Source organism: Xyrauchen texanus, chromosome 43, assembly GCF_025860055.1.
Source record: "Xyrauchen texanus isolate HMW12.3.18 chromosome 43, RBS_HiC_50CHRs, whole genome shotgun sequence".
Lineage (NCBI taxonomy): Eukaryota > Metazoa > Chordata > Actinopteri > Cypriniformes > Catostomidae > Xyrauchen > Xyrauchen texanus.
Window position 1 is genome coordinate 22,622,894 of NC_068318.1, and position 17,990 is coordinate 22,640,883.

Genomic DNA, 17,990 nt, shown 5'->3' on the forward strand with positions numbered 1-17,990 from the left:
TTAGAACTAAGAATATTTATCTCCACTGTCGGGGGTGGAAAGAAGAATACATCAAGAAGACTTGATGAAATACATTTTGTGTTGCAGTAACTAGGACTGAAATGATTAGTCAATATTATCGTAACTATTCGACAACGAAACTTTTCGTCTACAATTTTTGATTGTCTATGAACATTTTCGTTGTCGAATAGTCATTTGATCTCATTTAACGTAACATGAGATCAGATGAAACTCTAATGATGATGCTAGAGAGGAGCACAGCAGCTCGCACCTGACTAAGGAGAGGAAGAAAACACACGTCCAGATGCACTCTAAACTTTCCAAACAGCTTCAGGTAATGTAGATCACAAAATATAATGGAATTATAATGGAAAATGGAAAATAAGGAAATACAGAAGCACTGTCATCGTGAAATAAGGCAGAGCTTGATTTGGCATTCCACTTAAGCAAAACCTGTGTGTCAGAGCATCTAAAAAGCAAACAACCTGGCATTATATCTTTAATGCAACCTTTATTAAAGTTCAAATAATAAGGAAGTGCATTATAAACAAGCTACAAAAATGGCGTGGAGGGGAGAGATTGAAACTGCACCCAAATGAGGCACCCTCTGGTGCGGGGATGCCCATCCCTCATGCACGTTTGCTGTAGCTTGATTAATAACGTGATGGATTGGGACGTATTGAATCAGAATATACTGCAGCCTATGTGTCACGTGCGTATCTTATTGTGAAGTAAATCGGCGATACGCAGATTGTTTTTGTGAGTCAAAGATGGATCGAAGTGAAAATAAAGGTGAGAGAGTGTAGTATTAACCCATTAACCACTGCATCAAATTATTTGATCAGTCTTTGACTGTCATTGTTATTTTGGCTTGTTTTCCAAAAATAATATCTAAAATGCCTTTAAAACAAAGTACATTTACATTAGTAGCTATACTGCAGAAGAAAAAATTGTTACTGGAGAATGTTGAAAACAATATTTAATATTTAAATATTTTAAAATATCTAAAAACAGTCTACTGCCTACAAGTTACATTTACCTGAGAAGCAACATAAAAGATATTTAGACTTGCTTTAGAGAATATGTGGAAAACAATGGAAAACAAGACAAAAACTCTTGATTACAATAGTGAATTTTGACTGAATTAAACTTAATTTAAAAAAAAGTTTTTTTTTCCTTGGAATTCAGTGAATGTCATTTAGAGATATTTTTAAAAGATGATTTTGTACTCTTTATTGTTAGTAAGCACGTTTAATACAACCTTTAGTCTAGGAACAAGCTGAATAGTCAGTTAAGAGCTAATGATTAATTGTTGCAATAATAAACCAAATAGTCGATTATCAAAATAATCATTAGTTGCAGCCCTAGCGGTAACAAGACATTTGATTTGGGGAAGTTTCAAATGCTGCCTAAGACCAGCAAGTGTGTGTGGCAACATATGCAAATATTCTCAGCATTCTAAGAGAAGGTGTCAATGCCAAAGAATCTCCATGACAACCGTACATGGAAAGGTCAGGTGTCAATCCAATAATTGTCTTCTTTCCTTGAAGTATGTGTGGAAATCTGGAGGTCACAAAAAGAAAGATGAATACAGAAACTCTTAAGATTCATATTTTTAAGATGCAAAGTATTGAACAAAAACGTATTAGTCCTGGAAGAAAGAGTACAAAATCATGAACAAAAGTGTTCTCTTCTCCTTAGACAAGATCGAGCAGAACTATGACATTCAAAACAATTTTACAGCATGTCAAACTGTGACAGTGCATAAAAGCACAAAGTTTTAAACTTAAAGGGAGACTTTAAACAAAAATTAAAATTAATTTACTCTCTTTCTTCCATGAAAAAATAAAAGGCGTTGTATCTCCTTTTATGCTCCACATAAGAATGAAAGGCAAAAATGACTTTTAATAGCAGGTTTGGCTCGCAAAATAGCCCTGTTTTTACACAACAGACAGAAAAAAGAGACAAAATGACCAACTTCTCCCAAACCTCATATGCAATTCTTTTGAGTGGCTTACCACCCCCTTAAATAGTTGATTATTTTACAACCTCGCCCCTCCTCTTTTTCACTGGAATCCGGGAATTGATTTGCAAATGTGCATTCATTACCCTCAGTTCAATTAAGAAGTGGGGGGTGTTTCTTTCAACATTCCTTCTTCACCAATCTTTTTAGTTTTTTGCATTTACGAACAACAAAGGGGGCCTTAAAAAGAACACAAACTCGAGATCATAAAAGCTATGCTCTTTACTCTTTAGGTTCTTGACAGTGGGAGGACAAAGTGCAAAAAGGAAATTACACAGGAGGACTGCTGCTTTCCTCCGGGACGAGCAAACTTCTGCCTCAATCATTCCTGCTAGGTGGGCACAGGGGTGGATTAAGCAAAGTGGCAAAAACAAAAATTCCATGACAGAAACTTGACACCTTAAGGGGTTACAGCAAGAGCTGCTTATGTGCTTCCTGCTTAAGAAAGAGAAATATGTGGTGTGTTTACTGCAGGGCTGAGGAGGATTTCTCATTACAACAGGGAGAGACAGCACAGAGTTGCAGAGCCTTACCAAAATAAAGTCAACATGCCATTGTGAATTCAGAGTGTCCATTAGATGAGCTTTGATGTTCTTCAAAAAGGAGAAATTCATATATATATATATAAACAAGGGACTTTTTTTTTTAAGTATTTCAGCAAAACAAGTACATACCTACCTTTTGTCTGTTTAAATTAAATACAAGATCAAACGGGATCACATTAGTATTTGACGAAAGTGATGTTTCAAACTCAAGCGTTGCATTGCAGCTAGCTTTAGCATGCTATCCACCTCAGTTCAACACTTATATCTAAATAAAATACATATTCTCACAGCATGGAGCATATGTCATGTTCTCCATTATTTACAATTGTTTTGCCAGATCACCATCACTGCCGGTAACTCTGCCCCTTCTGCAATATACGGCCAGCCGCATCCGCTGAGTGCATGAAGTACCCAAAACTCCACACTCCACATGCATCTTTTTGTTGCATTTTAAGCATAAACATACTACTCTCACTACTTACACTTCAAAATGACGTAAAATAGTGCAGGTTTGGACACACCTAAGGGCTTCAAGCTGGCCCTGAGTGGAGCAATCACGCATTACATATATATATATATATATATATATATATATATATATATATATATATATATATATATATATATATAAATAAAACGTAAAATTTAAAACCATAAAATTTGAACCAGTCTGGCCATTCTCTGACCTCTCTCATTAACAAGGAATTTCCATCCACAGAACTGCTGCTCACTGGATGTTTTTTTGTTTTTGGAACTATTTGGAGTAAATTCTAGAGACTGTTGTGTGTGAAAATCCCAGGAGATCAGCAGTTACAGAAATACCCAAACCAGCCCATCTGGCACCAACAATAATCCATGCGATTATCTAATCAGCTAATCGTGTGGCAGCAGTGTAGTGCATAAAATCATGCATATATGGGTCAGGAGCTTCGGTTAATGTTCACATTATCCATCAGAATAGGGAAAAAATGTGATGTCAGTGATTTGGATCATGGCATGATGGGCTGGTTTGATGCCAAAAACAAAAAACATCAGGTTAGCGGCAGTTCTGTGGACGAAAACACTTGTTGATAAGAGAGGTCAACAGAGAATGTCAGACTGGTTCAAACTGACAAAGTCTATGGTAACTCTGATAACCACTCTGTATTCTGAGATGTGGGTTGGCGCTGTTTTGGCAGCACGAGGGGGACCTACAAAATATTAGTCAGGTGTTTTAATGTTGTAGCAGATCAGTGTATAGGCCTAAACCAATCCTAAATCCTCAATAATCTGCAAAGTGGTACAAAGAGACTTTCCAACAGTTTTGATCTTATCGTCATGCAACGGATCATCTAGCTACTCCATTTCTCTAAGATCCATCTCACTTCACAAAATAAACTGTGCTTCAAATGAACATTTGGCTGGGCAGTGACAACATCCTGCAGAAGGTATTGATCCCTCTATAAATTCTCGGGAGAGGATTTGCAGAAAAGAATAAACACTTTTCTTTTGGAAGTTCGACCTGTTAGTGAGAATCTCTTTAAGTGCTGACCCTATATCGTGCTAAAGTATCTCAAACAACTCAGAGCTCAGAGTTGCCTCGGGAGATCAGGCTATGAAGCATAAACAACCACCTAGTCACCCTGGTTTGGCCGAAGTAGATAATTTCTTTAGTACGAGGACATTTCCAGTACAACCAATGTAGGTTGCAAAAAATCTTTGCTGTATAGTCAGCTCAACATCATGGCCAATTGTGGTTCAGCATGCAATGACGACGCACAAAGATGTGGACTGTCCGGGTATCTATAACAACAAGGCTGCAAAGTCCACACCCACTGTCCTGATGACTGTATTTGTGCCATGCGCACTGAGCATGAGACGAAGCAACACATGCAAACTGAAGTATACTTTAGCCTTAAAAGTGTACAAATGCTGGATTAAGCCAAGCTACAATCGCATTATCTAGGTCTGTTAGTCTGGCTTCACAAAAAGCATTAACCCTAACCCTAACCATAAGCATTCCGTTAAATAAAAGAAAATGTTTATTGTTTTATTCCAACTGAAACCTAACTTTCAAAGTGCAAAGTGCAATGTACTGACAGATCAGTACTCTTACAGTTTCTCCTGGGTTTACGGGGTTCGTTCAGATTCTACAGGCCAAGTCTGAAGGCAGAACAATAATACCACAGTCTGTTTATCCCTGACCTCCTGTAATTCAAACTCTCTGCACCCAAGGAAAACACATCTGGAATACATGTCAATGGCATATCACATATCTCAAGGGGGTGTCAACTTCTCCCATGGAGGAAGAAGTTGGGAATAAATGATAAATTGTGCATGGTGGTGACAGTGGAGCCCCAGCGCAGCTGCTCTGTGTTGTCTGAACCTCTTCAGTGTCCCACTAATGGAAGTGGCCCGTTGGGGTGGCCAGCATACCACAACTGGTTGAGATAGCATCAGTTTCCTGGTCCTCCTTAGTAGTGCAAACCACCACGTTCCACTGGATTAATCTCCACAGAAACCCCCATTTTTGCACTTTCCGCTTGACCCCAACACCACATAGGTCAGGCCCACACAGAATCACATATTTAGTAGGAAGTAAAGTTTCATGGTGAGGAATCTAAGAGTACACCAGATCTAGATGTTTTGCCAAAGACAGCTTCAAAATTCTTCACAATTTTTTCCACTATTCACAGTAGTCGTTTAAAAAACCACAAGCAAACTTAAAAAGAATTCTCTCAGAGGGCTTCCTTCATCCTTCCCAATCCCTTAAGACTGCCATTTTTCAGCTTCAGGTCAAATATCAGTAAAAAGGTAAAACAAAGTGGACTGACTTTGAAGTCATGGGCTTCTCATCAAAACGTATACAGCCGATTTAAAATTCTTTCAATTCTCAATGGCTAGGGCCTTCAATGGAGAGCCAACCTGACTATTCATGAACTGAATCTTTGAAAGTCAAACAGATGGAGATGAAAAGGACTACTAAAGCATAGTCAGCACTGTATAGCCAGAATTCTTGTTAAATACATGCTCAGTGTGGGCATGCATTGAATTAGATGCCAATGATTAGGCTTATATTCAACATTTGTCTACTCCCAGCACAGCAAGAACTCTGCATATCTCCCCTGAGGTCCAAGAGATAACATATCACATTCAGGATGTGTTCTTGTTGCACTGATGGCTTGCGATTGCAAGAGGAAATTACCAAAATAAGGGGTAGGAAAACCCCTAGGCTTTGCTTAGCACTAGACGCAACCTAAGTATGTGTGTTTCTATAGATCTGCATTCGTAAATCTTGAACATATGGCATTTTACTGGTGGAATACACCCTCGCAATTTGTGATTCACATATTTAACAGGTTTAACATTTAAGTCAAGTGCTGCTTGTAGAGATGGTGGGTGTTTTGCAGAAGAATGACTCACTGGGGTTGGTAATGGACATTTTTGCTCTTGGTTGCAGGGCTAACTAACATGAAAATGATGTTCAGAACCATTCAGAAAACTAACATGTCAGGAGTAAATTTCTTACTTAGAATGTCACGTGAGATAAAGGACTAATTAGTTGACTGGGTAGTAAGTAAACTGAGTAGCTTTAGCAGTTAAATGAATGAGACTCCTCTCGTTTAAAGTTTGTAACAGAATATAATAGTAGTATGACAAATATCAAACATGTAGAGTACCACTGAGTGCTATAATTTCCTTGCAATTGAGTGCAACAACGTCCCAATTATCAAAATGTAAACCTAATAAGATTTGAATTTTCACAATATAAACAGAAACTGAAAACACAAAATATGTAATTGATTTAGCTTTTCATTTCTCTGGCACATAGGCTATAAAATAATGAAACATTTTCTACACTGAATTGCACAGAGCCCCTCACAATAAGTATAGCATTCACTCGCAATAGTTTGCATTTCCTTTCAAAAACTTTTGCATTCCTCACAATAGTTTGCGTTCCCTCACAATAAGTTTTGCATTCCCTCACAACAGTTTGCATTCCTTAACTCTTTCCCCGCCAGCGTTTTTAAAAAAAGTTGCCAGCCACCGCCAGGGTTTTTGACGATTTTCGCTAAACTTTAATGGCCCGCAGAATATTTTCTTCCATGAATATATGAAGATGCTATATATCAAAATAAAGATCTGAGCCTCTGCTTTTAGGCAAAAAAAATTATTTGATTTTATCTTCATATGTTCTTTTTTTATTGCCACTTGAACAGAGGTAGGTTTTGTCAAAAACAACATTTCGGACAAAAAGCTGAGAAAAAGGCATTTTTATCAAACAAGTGCTTTAGCATTAGTATGGTGTTCCACTTCACGTTTGAGACGATCGCAGTCTGTTTCTTTGATCAAAGAGTTGCGTACTCTTTCAAAACATGCGTGCGGGTCTTCCTTACCGTATACCACCTAAAACACGTATACCCGGAAAATTCCGTGTTTGGCGGGGAAGCGTTTTTTCATAAAACCCGGAAAATTCCATGTTTGGCGGGGAAAGAGTTAACAATAAGCTTTGCATTCCCTCACATTCGCAATAGGTTATTTTCGCTTGCAATAGTTTGCATTCACTCACAATAGTTTGCTTTCCCACACAATATTTTGTGTTACCTTGCAAACAGTTTGCGTTCCCTCGCAAAAGTTTGGATGCCTTACAATAGTTTGCTTTCCACACAATGTTTTATGTTTCCTCACAATAATTTGCGTCCCTTCACAATAGTTTGCGTCTCTTCATAATAGTTTGCGTCTCTTCATAATAGTTTGCATTCCCCCGTAATCCGTTTTGCATTCCCTCACAACCGTTTGTGTTCCCTAGCAATACTTTGGGTTCCGTCACAATAGTTTGCGTTATTCTCAAAAGTTTGCATTCCCTAGTAAGTTTTGCATTCCCTCACAAAAGTTTGCATTTCCTCACAATTGTTTGGGTTCAGTCACAAAGGTTTGTGTGCCCTCACAATAGTTAGCGTTCCCTCGCAATCAGTTTTGCTATCCCTCGCAATAATTTGTGTTCCCTCACAATAATTTGCGTTCCCTCGCAATCAGTTTTGCGTTCCCTCAAAATAGTTTGAATTCCTTGCAATCAGGTTTGTAATCCCACGCAATAGTTTGCGTTCCCTCGCAATAATTTTGGTTCCCTCACAATAATTTGCTTTCCCTTGCAATAGTTTGTGTTTCCTTGCATTAGTTTGCATTCCCCCGCAATTAGCTTTGCAATCCCTTGCAACAGTTTGTGATCCCTCACAATAGTTTGTCTTCCCTTGCAATAATTTGAGTTCCATCACAATAATTTGCTTTCCTACACAATAGATTGCATTCCCTCGAAATCAGTATTGTGTTCCTTCGCAATAGTTTTTTTGTCTTCTCACAATCAGTCTTATGCTTTCTTTCAGTAGTTTTTGTTCACTCACAATTACCAAAAAACATGGTTAATAAACTTTTTTTAAAAACTGTTTTTTAAAAACCAAGAGGGAACACAAATATGTTGTACACAAAACTATTGAGAGGGAACACAACATTATTTCAGAAAATAAATCCCCTCCCTTTTAGGGAATCCTTGGCATTGTAGACAACTCTTGGAACAATTTTGTCATTCATGGTAAGACCAGCACCAAACCATCACTAACCAGCAACTTAGCTTGATCTAAGCTGGTCTTTTCAATAGGAAAGACAGCCAATTCATGCTGTAATAGAAACTATTTAGCATAGAATAGAGTTGATAATATCAAAGCCTTGCCATGCATCTGTAAAGACAAGAACAACAGCCTGTTAACACATCAATCAAAGAAACAAAGACAAAGAATTCTCACAATGGAAAACATTCAAAGCATTCTTCGCATTGCACTCAAGCACCACTTTCAGCAAGGCCAAGCTACGAATTAGACCTACACGGCCGTTAAACAACAACTGTGCAAGTAATGTCCATGTCTAATAATGCCTCTGAACTCAGCACCCAAACAATGACAGCAATTGTTATTTACTGAAACAACACAAAGATCACGACTGATGAGGATAACTGGGAGCCAATGCCAAATAAGTGTGCAAGAACGAAGTTGAACAGCATGCAAACTGTGTAAAACAGGCGCCGGGAGGGAGAGAACGAGAAAGAGTTTGTTAATAAGGTAATCTAATAGCGGTGCCCCATGCAGATAGAGACTGAGTCATTAAGTTGTGGCTCCTGATGAGAATGTACACACAGCCCCAAGCCCTTTTGTTTACAGAGTGCACTGCACACACGCCAGGCCTGTTCGCATCAACTAGCAGACACTACAAATAAAACAAAGACCAGAGGTCTCTGTTTTTCAAAGGACAACACGGTTGCCCCATGTAAACACTCAAAGCCCAAACCGGATGTTTAGGAGTTTGAAAGAGATGTTACTCAGAGTGAGAGTCTTGTAATCTAGGCTCAGCAGGCACTGATAATGAGCAGTCATACTGTGATGTTCACCTGAGTTCCGGCAAAATAAACAGACAACTCGGATCAAGAAGAATGTCTTAATTCTTGGAACAAAAGATATGTTCAGTACATCTGATTCAAACAAGTGGCTGAGAATTTATGCAGTGAAGTTGAACAGGCAAGGAATGCTACTGTACCAGGCCTGTAGATAATAGGATTCTTTCATCTGGCTATGTTAAGTGGCATTCTGTCTTGGCACGCAGGTTGCCCATGCAGTGCTGCACAGCTGCCCCAATGTTTCTTTCCACTCAGGGAATTCCTGTCCTCATATTGGCACACAGATAAACTGCAGGCCACTTAAACACTGTCCGAAGACTCAAAATTAAGTTAAGACTACTTTTCTGCAAGCACTCCCAAGATGTATGATGTAGGCGTAGTGTAAGCTCCGGTGAGAAGAGACGAACGTATAAGCGGAGAGGATAGAGGAAGCCAGTGAACGTGCGGACGGCTGTTACCGGAAGCCAATGATTATAGTTTATAAAGTTATAAATATGTATATGTATATTTTTCTTACAAAAATGCATTGCTTCACATCAGAAGGCCTTTATTAACCCCCTGGAGCCATATGGATTACTATTTTGATGGATGGATGGATGGATGGATGGATGGATGGATGGATGGATGGATGGATGGATGGGCTTTTTGGGGCTTCAAAATCTAAGGTACCATTAATTCCGATTATAAAGCTTTGAAGAGCCAGGTATGTTTTAATATAACTCTGATTGTGTTTGGCTGAAAGAAGAAAGTCATATACATCCTATATACATATATATAGGATTGCTTGAGGGTGATTAAATTATGGAATAATTTTCATTTTTTTGGGTGAACTAACCCTTTAATATTATTATTATTAAATATTATTTTTATTTTATAAATAAAAATGGTTGGCATAACCACTTTCAAATGAGAGATTAATCTTTTATTTTATCCATGTTTTGTCTATATAAATTAAGGAACTATAAATACAAATGTCTGGAAATAGAAATGGCTTAATAGGTACATTTACCCTATTTTATATTTAATATATTAGATTTTTGACACATGTATGCAATATTCCTCAGCTCAAAACCACCCAAAGCCAAAAATATATTTATTATTTGCAATTTTCTTAGACCTTTTCTTAAACAGCAGGGAATGTTACTCTAAACTAAAATGTTTACTTATGCTGCAGAGACTTCCCTCCTCCTGGGGCCAGGGAGAAAAAAGGCAAAACCTGAGTTGTTTTGAGATTTGCATAAATAGCAGTCTCTAAGTCTTCGCTCCAAAAAAAAGAGGATTACTGTCATACCTTGCTGGTAGATCAGGAAAGTAATAAACAAATGCAGCTAATGAATGTGTGTTTCAAAAGCTTAGCCAACAAAATAAATACCAACAAATCATGTAGAAAAATTACATATTAAGTCTATGTTTCCTTATCTCAAATACTGGTTTATACTTTACAGTAGTACAGTGTTTCCCAACCACTGTGTCACGGCACACTAGTAAAATCGCTCCTCCGTGACAATTTCTGCAATGCTTGTCATGTGGAGGGCAATGTTGGCGCGCCGACTCAACTCATGTAAAATGCGCTTTACAATGACGACCGAACATTATTGAAACTCAAAATGATTATTATTTTGCTATTACTGTGTTCTTTTCTGATAAAAGTCATGCTCAGATGTTTAAATACTGTAGGAAAATGATACCATAGATCTGCTTTGTGTTTATAATTCTTAAACATTCTACTGAAGTCAGTAGATCTGTAGTCATGCATCTTTTAATGAAGGAGAGGGACGTTATTGAAACACACTATTATTAGACTATTATTGTTGTCTTTTTGAATGAAAAATAATGCCCAAACCAAAGTAAAACTATAGATCTGCTTTGATCTTTTAATGCTTAAACACTATCAAGTCTCTTGGTAGATTTCGGTTGTGAATGATTCAATGACTTACTCGTTGCACATAAGACACTCATTTGTCACCACCTAGTGACATATCCAGAAGGGGTCACTGAACTAATCAGTTAATAAAATTTTACAAATTTGTGAAACAGAAGCAAGTTACACCAAAATACTCTATATTTTTGCAGCTAATTCTGCACAGTTGTGCAATTAATTTCATAAACGTGAATCACTAAAATCGCTGGAATTGGTGCTTTTAGCTTATTCTTTAAAAAAATGTCCCCTGAAAATTTTTTGGTGGACCAGTGATTATCTCACCTTTTTCACCCCTCATGAGTTTGCACCTCTGTAATATGCTGTGACATTGCAAGAACTCATTTGCTAGAACAAATCTACAAATTGGAAAAGAAACAAATTAGTTGTTTTTTCATTACCCAATTAGCGATCTTGCCATCTGTGAACTCATACAGCGTTCCTATGTAACTTGTGTTTTTTTCATAGACACATTTCAAACTGCAACAGTATAAGGGCAGGCAAGGAGGAGGTGGGAACCGGCTGAACAGTAAACGTAAGTTTAATGTCAAAACTCAAACTATAAACAAAATAAAACAAACACAGACACATATGCAACGTGGCCGCGTGCGTCTCTCTCTCTCTCGAAGTGGCGTGTCTGGCCCTCCACCTAATCTGCTGATTCAGCGATGGCCGTGCACCGTGCACCGGGCCCGGCCACGCCCTCCTCTTTGTCACACTCCTCTCCCACCCGATTTAGGCCGGGGCACCACCGGTCCGACTAACTCCCCCCCATCTCTGGAGGGGAGACGCTGCCCTTCAGGCCGTTCTGTCAGCTGGTGGTCCACCCCGCCTCCTGTGAACCTGGGAGAGAGACGAGGGGAGGTGTGACGCACTGCACCCACCCTCTGGCAGACACCAGATCGCTCCTTCCATGGTGGACGGCAGCGAGTCCTCCCACCCCTAGCAGACGGAACATCTCCTCGCCTTTCTTCGGTGGATGGCAGTATTTCCTCCGGCTCTCGGCAGCCGGCAGCGACCCCTCCGTCCCCAGACAGACGGCCGCGGCTGCTCCCTTGGCAGATGGCAGCGGTGAGGACACTGTGACAGCACATCCCTCCTCCCTCCCAAGTTTCAGCACCACTGTAATAGTATAAGGATGGGCAAGGAGGAGGGAACCGGTTGAATATTATAAATAAGTTTAATGTCAAAACTCAAATTTAGAACAGCATAAAACAAACACAGACACACATGCAACGCAGCCGCATGCATCTCACTCTCGCGAACTGCCGTCTCCGGCTGCCTTTTATTTCTCCCACTAATCAGCTGATTCAGTGCTGGCTGTGCACCATCACGGCCCAGCCACGCCCTCCTCCTCGTCACGCAAACATTACAAGTAAACATGCTACTAAGATTGACAGAAAACATGTAAGTTCTTGAAAAGGAAAACTATTTATGATGGTTATGTGGGATAGTGGTGTACAGCGGTATTTTTCATTTGTAAATAGTGTGCCGTGGAAGAACATTTTTGGGGAAATACTGCAGTAGTTCACACATAATGCATACAGATAGACAGTCCCAAGCTGAACCTGTTAACCAAAACAGATCTCTCTTCAGCTGAAAGAATGCCCTCCTGCCTCCATCCACTCATGCATGGATTTACCATTGGGCCAACCAGGTATGTGGTTGAATATTGGCCACTGCACAAGAGGTGGAAATGGGTTCATAAAATGTTGAGTCAGAATCAAACTCATATTACCGACATAAGCGCCACAGCTCAATGTATCAGAGCATGTGCACAAAAGCGCAAGGCCATGGGCCCCAACATAATGCACAGTTTTACAGTGCACACAGTGTCATTCACCAAGAGACTAATTTCTAACATTGATGGAAAGATGTATTAGTGCTGAAAAAACAAAACTACTCCTAAAACTATTGATTTATTGGAGGGGGAAAAATATCACTGAACCACTACCGCAGGGCATGTCAATACTGAAGTGGTGAGAAATGTTCTTATTAAAAAAGGAGCAGATACATTTCTTAACAGTGATGCTAAATCGAGTCACTACAGAAAGAGTAACTAATTATTGAGAGATATAGTCTATAGTTATTTCAAGGATGGAAAGATAGTGTCAAGAGTGGATTACGTACTATTTCCATCAAAAATTAATATAGCTTACAATATAGCTTTTTTTTTAACCTATTAATCACTAATTCCTGCCCAGAGGATTTTTTAAAGCAATGTTTCAGGTTCAATATGGTATAACAAGTTAAGCTCTATCGACAGCGTTTGTGGCATATGTTGATTACCGCAATATAATTTTGAGTTGTCCATTGTTTATTTAAAATGGAAGTGACTTACTTACAATAGTAATGTATGGGGACAGTCCATAAATGTTAAAAGCATATAGTTTCAAATGTATAGCCACAAGACGTAAACATAAGCTTAATTTTTTATATGATTTAGTGTGATAAAAATCCTGTAATACAGTTAAGCAATTTTATCACACTAAAATTAAGTCTAAAAAAGATTTTATCACACTAAAATGATGCTAACATAGTGATATTTATGTCTTGTGTCTATACTTTTTAAAAAAAATTAAGTTTATGGACTGGCCCCATTCACTTCCATTTCAAGTGCCTTACTGTAACCGTGTTTTTTGCTATTTTATTATTATTATTATTAATAATGATGGATAAGTCTAAATCATTTTTGTGGTAATCAATTTTATGCCACAAATACTGTTGATTGAGCCAAACTTTACAGAACCTGAGACATTCCTTTAAACTGTTAATGTTAAATAAGTTCATTTTAAGAGCAAGTTTTAAAGCCAAAACATTACATTTTTTTAACAGTTTGTGACGTTTAAGCCTTCAAAAACATAACTATCAAGCTACCACTATTAACTTTAAAAAGATATTACTTCAGACAAGTGTTGAAACTGAAAATATGTCCTGAATACTTAAAAGCCCTACTACTTGTGGTATTGCAATAAAGACACTCAAGACGCTCCCTCATATTGTTTTGGTCCTTTCCGTCTGATTCTTTGTCTGGTGTTTCCCATTTTGAACACAGTTTTGGAGGTCACCACCACAGCCACTGGAACTAATGTGTAGGGCTATTAAACTGTCTTCATCTGAGGCAAGAGACCCAGGGCTCGGCAGATTGATGCCAAAGCATTGTGTTGTTTCCTATTCAGTGCCGCACAGCCACGCCAGCCAGAGCTGAAGTCTTTATGGTTCAATTCAAACTTCCTGTCAGTGCTAGACTCATAAACCAGAGCCTTATGTGCTTCTGGCTTCCTTACTTGACCAATTAAAACAACCCTGTTCTCCCTTCACGAGAGAAGGTGATATAATTCTGCTATTTTAGGACATGACTTATGCTCTTGCGTTGTGAAATATGGAAATGGCCTTGATTTTGGTGCTTCTAATTAAAGGCGTTATTAAAGGGTATGTTCATTCAAAAATGAAAATGACACATTTCTGTCATCACCTTTATGTTGTTCCATTAAACACAAAAGGAGAATCTTAGCCTCAGTCACCATTCACTTTCACTGTATGGAAAAAGATGGGATTTCTGAAAATGTTGTGGAGTCATTATTCATTCTTACACAAGATCTCTGCGGCATTAACAAGCTGTTTTTGTCTCCCGGCAAGGATCCAGTAAAGCGCGTGAATGTACTGGGACAGGAATCAGACAGAGACATCAGAGCGTGCTCAGTAGGAGATGTGGTGTTTATCTCCCCCTTGTTGACAGCCTCTCGGCAGCACAGTGTTTACACAGAGGAGACAGGGAGTAACTCAGTAAGAGTGTGTGTTTGTACGGGAGAGGCAGACTTCTCTGAGTCACACCTCTCATACACACGCACACAAACATTCCTCGCTTCTGATCTGAGAAGCACATATAGTCCAAGAGACGCAAGACATATCAAAATAAGTTGATGTACATGGAGGAAATCCCTAAATGATACTCTTTATGCGAAAAGTCACAAAGCTTTTAAAACGCTGCCAATCAAAAGCGTATACAGGATAGGGCATTTTTATGGCTTTAGATCTCTTTTGTACATGCATTATAGAACTGTATTAATTAAAACACCCACAAAAGAGTTTGGATGTCTATTTTAGATTTCATTCTCTTATTTCCAGTGAGGTTCATCTGGTTTAAAGGACGTCATTACTGAACAAGTCAAAGTGCTGATCTAAGGCCTGCTGTTGTTAAATGCATGTTTGGGGACAATCCGGAAAAAGCCAACAGCTGTTTGTGGCTGTTTAAAGTGACTTCAAAAGGAGCTGAGCAAACAAATGTCCTCCTCGGGGTACAAACACACAAACGTAATGCAGACAAACAAGCTTCATCCCAGGCAACATCAGGCAACCTACAAATGACAAAGCTGAGGGCTTGGAGTGTAACTCAATATCTTTTCTTTCAAAATCCCTTATCAGGTGTGAAAAGGTGACAGGAGCTAGCCAACGAGCCCTCGGCACATACCTGCGCTAAATTAAGAGCGCTCTCAGAGAAGCATGGGAAAAGAATGAAAGAATCCTCACCACTGATTGGCTGAAGCTAAGTTCAGCTTCTATATTGTGTACCAGGGCTAGACTGAACAAATCTTGACTCAACCCCAATCTTGCTTTGAGGATTTTGAGGCTGATATATAGAACCGAGAGGGTTGTTTCAATGCCGGTATGACTCAGGTATTGATCTGACCAGATCTGCTCATGAAACAGTAGCAGAGTGCAGAATTGACAACGCATCTGAGACTGGTGGCAACCATAGCTCTAGTCAAATAAAAGCTTGGCTTGTCATTTTATCCCATATCTGGTGGCTGTGTTGCCCTTGATTCAGTGACAGATTTTGTTGCTGGTTATATTGGGGGACAGATTTCAGAGCCAATGTTTACAACTCCATAAAAATGGGTAGCTTCTGCAGGGCAGCACAGCCAGCCTCTAATCTAAGCAGGATGAATGTATGCTAAATATGCTAAATTTGAAGCTATACTGAGGAAAGACTGTTTGTTTAATGTGTTATTAATGAATACTTTCTGCAAACAGATATTCTTGTATACAAGAGTGTTATAGGCAAATTTAGTTTTTAGATGTTATGCACTCTCTAGTCTTAGAGAATTCATTGTAAAGTGGGTCAATTGCTCAGTTTCATCCATATGTTCAAGTATAGCCTATAAACTATGGTTTTAGGAAAAAATACAAATGTAAAAGTTGAAATATATAGCCTATACAGTATGTGATATATAGACAAAGGGAAGCCTGTGTATGTAATTCACTCAAGGTTTTAGAGTTGTGGCTTTATTATCAATCTTCTTTCAATATTGATTCACTGTTTCTCCTTTTGCAAAGGTAGAAGACAGTTACGTCTCGCTAACGGATGCGAGCATCCTCTTACAGCCTAAATAACAACTCACAGAATACCACAATCCATTAGGCAGTGCATACACATTATTTATGTTAGCCACCTTTCGAAAACTTTTTCACAATGTTTTTCGTTTCTAATCTTCATACTGACATCGTATCGTTGTATTTTTCTCCAGCTTACCTTGAGACAAGCAAACGAGCGCAAACACAATGAACAGAGCATCTAAAGTCCTGCGAAACTCCATCACCTTCTGATATAAAGTCACTTCAGTCGCCTTTATCCGGACAAACCTCTTGTGTGTCCCCGAAATCAGTCCAAAATGCGCTACAATCCGGTTAAAGTGAGAGCAGACGGGGTTGAGCAAGCAGTCACATTGAATAACTTTAAAAAACTAAAGCCCAGACACACGCACAAAAAAACAAACGTTTCCTTAATGAGTAAATAAACCTGAGCATCAAAAATAGGCTACTCCATATCGTCTCGCGCTCCCCGCGTGCGCCCGCTGTGTGTTGCGCTCGAGCGCTGATCCGATAAAGAGACAAAATAACGGACAGATAGATGTGATGCTCACGGTCCGTCCTGGATGCTCTTCTTATATCTTCCAAGGTTCTTTTCAGGGGGAAAATATTTCTTCAGTCGCTCTCGCTCTGAGTGGAAAAAGTATCCGCTTTTTAATGCCACGTTCAGTTAACGCTGACTATTTCCATCTCTCGCGCTGCCCCGCACCTCTTCCCTTCGATGTGTGAATGAACGGATTTACAACTCGCGTCTACGGGCGACAGTCTCGTGGCTCAAGCCCACCCAGCCCAATTGCAGTAGTTACCCATACTGGGGTAACTGCACTCTTAAAGGGCCAGTGGCTTGATTTCACACAACACTGCCTGCACAGATCGCTGTTAATAGTGAACTAATTCAATTTTTAGGCAGTTGCATGTGACCAGCGTCTTTAAAAACATCATGTGTGGGACCCTTCTAACTGACTACTAATTTCCTGGGAATGGCAAGACAGAAAAACGCTTTTTGTGTTCTTTTATGCGATAGCACTGCAAAATAAGTAAAATAAATTGTGGTGTGTATATATATATATATATATATATATACATATTGTATATATATATATATTGTATACAATATATACATATTGTGGTTTAAAGGGATAGTTCACTCAAAAGTGAAAATACTCTCATTATTTACTCACCCTCATGCCATCTCACATGTGTATGATTTTCTTTTTTCTGCAGAACACAATCAAAGATTTACCACAGCTTTGTATGTCCATACAATGCAGCTGGATGGTGGCCAGAACTTTAAGGGTTCCAAATGCACATAAAGGCAGCATAAAAGCAATCCATACAACTCCCGTGGTTTAATCCATGTCTTCAGAAGCTATATGATAGGTGTGGGTGAGAAACAGATAATTTTTCAAACAGATCACAGAATATTTAAGTCATGTTTACTATAAATCTCCACTTTTACTTTTACATGCTTCTTATTTTGTTTTAGGCAATTCACATTATTTGATCATATTGCCACCTACTGGTCAGGACTGAACAAAAGGACAAAATATTGATATGTTTCTCAACCACACCCATAAAATCACTTCTGAAGGCATGGATAAAACCACTGGAGTCTTATGGATTACATTTATGCTGTCTTTGCGTTCTTTTTGGAGCTTCAAATTTATTGTCACCATTTACTTGTAGTGTATGGAGATATTCTTCTAAAAA

At 38.8% G+C, this 17,990-nt stretch overlaps 1 protein-coding gene across 1 annotated transcript in view; it reads right to left on the reverse strand.

Moving 5' to 3' along the window:
- robo3 (roundabout, axon guidance receptor, homolog 3 (Drosophila)) overlaps nt 1-17,009 on the reverse strand; it is a 96,636-nt gene extending 79,627 nt beyond the window's left edge. The window contains exon 1 of the mRNA XM_052116196.1: nt 16,444-17,009. Within this exon, the coding sequence (XP_051972156.1) occupies nt 16,444-16,507 (64 nt within the window). The 5' untranslated portion in view covers nt 16,508-17,009. The remainder of the gene's footprint in view (nt 1-16,443) is intronic.
- Nucleotides 17,010-17,990: the final 981 nt, after the last annotated feature.